Source organism: Nansenia antarctica (genome assembly GCF_963989245.1).
Source record: "Nansenia antarctica genome assembly, chromosome: 15".
Lineage (NCBI taxonomy): Eukaryota > Metazoa > Chordata > Actinopteri > Argentiniformes > Microstomatidae > Nansenia > Nansenia antarctica.
The window spans coordinates 27408093-27410592 of NC_137685.1; the positions used below are offsets into that span (position 1 = coordinate 27408093).

Consider the following 2500-nt stretch of genomic DNA (forward strand, 5'->3'; position numbering starts at 1 on the left):
TGTAAAACATGGTGTGAGTGTGAGTCAGTGATATATCTGTCTGTCTGTCTGTCTGTCTGTCTGTCTCTGTGTTAGGGACCTCTCACCTCCAGCAGCACAGTGCAAATTCCCAGATGGGTCTCCAGAGCCTGGTCTAGACTACAGTTCCCAGTGGTCAGTGGGGCAAGGTCCAACTCCTCTGGTGATTGGCTGTCCTGAGAGAGAAGCCCCAGGCTCCTCAGAGTGTTCTTTTGGAAGGAGCTGATTCTATTGGACGGGAGAGCTGATATGAAAACACAATTGAATACAGTAGAGACTGCAATTGAGTCTAATAAATGTACTACATTCATTTCAGTTTGTAACAGACATGCATTTTCTTACTACTTGTGTGTTAGCAGTATAATATGAGTATTATAGATGTGTTCAACTTCTTCTCTCAATCATCACTTGATTTAGGTGCAGTCTTTATTTAGCTCTCTCCCACGTTCACTGGCATTTTACATCCACAAGGGGGCAGAGTGCTGATTCCTTCTATTTAGACTTCCCCAATAGTAAACATGAGCATGGCTCAAGATGTTGGTGTCAACTTAGTGAAGGCTAAGTTATGCACCCAAATTGTGGAATGCACTGCCAGTTTACATTAGGGATGCAACCTCAGTAAATATGTTCAAGTCAAGACTAAAAACCCATCTTTTTAATATTGCCTTTAAATGACAAAATAATTAAATTGATTATATAATAATTGGAGCACTTTGAGCTGCAACGTGCAGGAAAAGCGCTATACAAATAAAGTTATTATTATTATTATTATTATTATTATTATTATTAAGTTGTCAGTTAAGTGCACAGTATAGTGTGGTACAGTTGACAGTCCTTCCGTATGTCTGTAGCTATGAGTGAATCATGTGAGGTGATCAGTTCCATGTCATCTATGAGTGAATCATGTGAGGTGATCAGTTCCATGTCATCATGTGAGGTGATCAGTTCCATGTCATCGTAACCCACCCAGTGTTTCGGAGGTGTATGCTGCCCATACAGGATATGTCATCATCAGCATTGAAGTCTGTGGACAGGAAGTCAAAACTGCCGAGAACCTCTTCTACAGCCAGCGTCTCGTCTGACGACGTCTTCTTCAGCAAGGAGAGGTTATTCTGAGCAGGGGACGACACACACACACATACACAACCGATACACAAACGTGGCCACAAAGCTGACTGAGCAGTTATTCATCATTTTGACAGGTACCAGTAGTTCTAATCAGGAAAAGATTGATATCTCGAATATATAGAATGATATCTTTATGATTTCTGGGATTATTTCCATTGTAAAGTATGCATTCCAATTATTGATGGTTGACACAGATAATAATAGAAATTAAGCAAAACCACATTTGTTGGGAGAGTAACCATGGGTTCGTAGGGAAAAAGAGAGGACACTCCCCAAGGGAGGCTGAGGCAGAAATGCGTTTTGGATCTGCTCAAATGAGTATGCCACGTCAGAAAAAAGGCAGTTCGACTTTACAAAAGAGTGCTTTGGTCTCCTTTCTTTGGTCTCTTCTCTCTTGTCTCCTCTCTTTGTTGGAATTTGTGAATCCCTCTTTTTAGTTGTTGCTAATAAGCATTCAAACCCAGAGGGCGAACGGCTTCAAAAGCTCCAATCCGAATCGACATCTAATACAGTTCTAATGCAATATAGTTCTTGGCGGAGAAGTTCTCCACACAGAACCATCAAAGGTTCTCCCACAGGGGCAAGCCGAAGAAAGCAGAAAGCCTTTATAGTTCTAGTAAGAACCCCCCTTTTTTTTAAAGAACGTACTATACATTGTCCCACACGACTCACTTTTAAGATGGTGTTTAGATGGAGGACCTGGTTGTCCAGCGCCCTCAGCTCCTTCTCTGTGCACTGCTGGTCCTGTAGAAGTCCCTCCAGCTCTGCTAACAGAGTGCTGACCCTCAGAGCCACGGCTCTCCTCTGGCTGCTGCTGAGCCTGGCTGGGGCCTGGTGGTGCTGCTGCTCGTCAACGTCATCCCCATAGGCCAGCCTCAACTCCTCCCCAGGGCCCTCGTACACCTCCACCGTGGGGCCCTCAGACGTGTCAATATTCCTCACCTGGGGGCTCTCTGTGTCCATAGTAGGGCCCGGGCTGGGCCTGGGGCTAGTGCTGGGCCTGGGGCTAGGGCTGGGGCTAGGGCTAGGTCCGGGGCTGGGGCTGGGTCTAGGGCTGTCACTGAGGCCTCTGTTCTGCCTGAGGATATCCGGGGTGCCGTATCTCTGCAAGGCCAGCAGGGGAGACCCTGGGGCGGGGGAGGGAGGAGAAGAGGGCCCTGTGTCCTGGTCGTCGCTGCCCTCCATCGGGGGGGGGGTCTCCACAGGCTCGTCCTCCGCCAGGGAGATGTGCGTGAGGCTGCCCGTCTGGCTGTAGGCGGTGGTGGGGGTTGGGCTGGCGGAGGTGGAGGTGGAGCCCAGGTAGTTGAGCAGGGACACGCCGCGGGATGACGACTCCCCCGAGATGACAGAGAAG

At 47.8% G+C, this 2500-nt stretch overlaps 1 protein-coding gene across 1 annotated transcript in view; it reads right to left on the reverse strand.

Annotated features, from left to right (window-relative positions):
• Nucleotides 1-2500, reverse strand: part of ripor3 (RIPOR family member 3) — a gene marked incomplete at its 5' end in the record, with an annotated part of 32859 nt that overhangs the window by 7882 nt on the left and 22477 nt on the right. The window contains 3 exons of the mRNA XM_080546122.1: nt 87-246; nt 985-1130; nt 1819-2500. The exon at nt 1819-2500 is cut by the window's right edge and continues 35 nt beyond it. Coding sequence (XP_080402248.1) covers nt 87-246; nt 985-1130; nt 1819-2500 — 988 coding nt within the window. The remainder of the gene's footprint in view (nt 1-86; nt 247-984; nt 1131-1818) is intronic.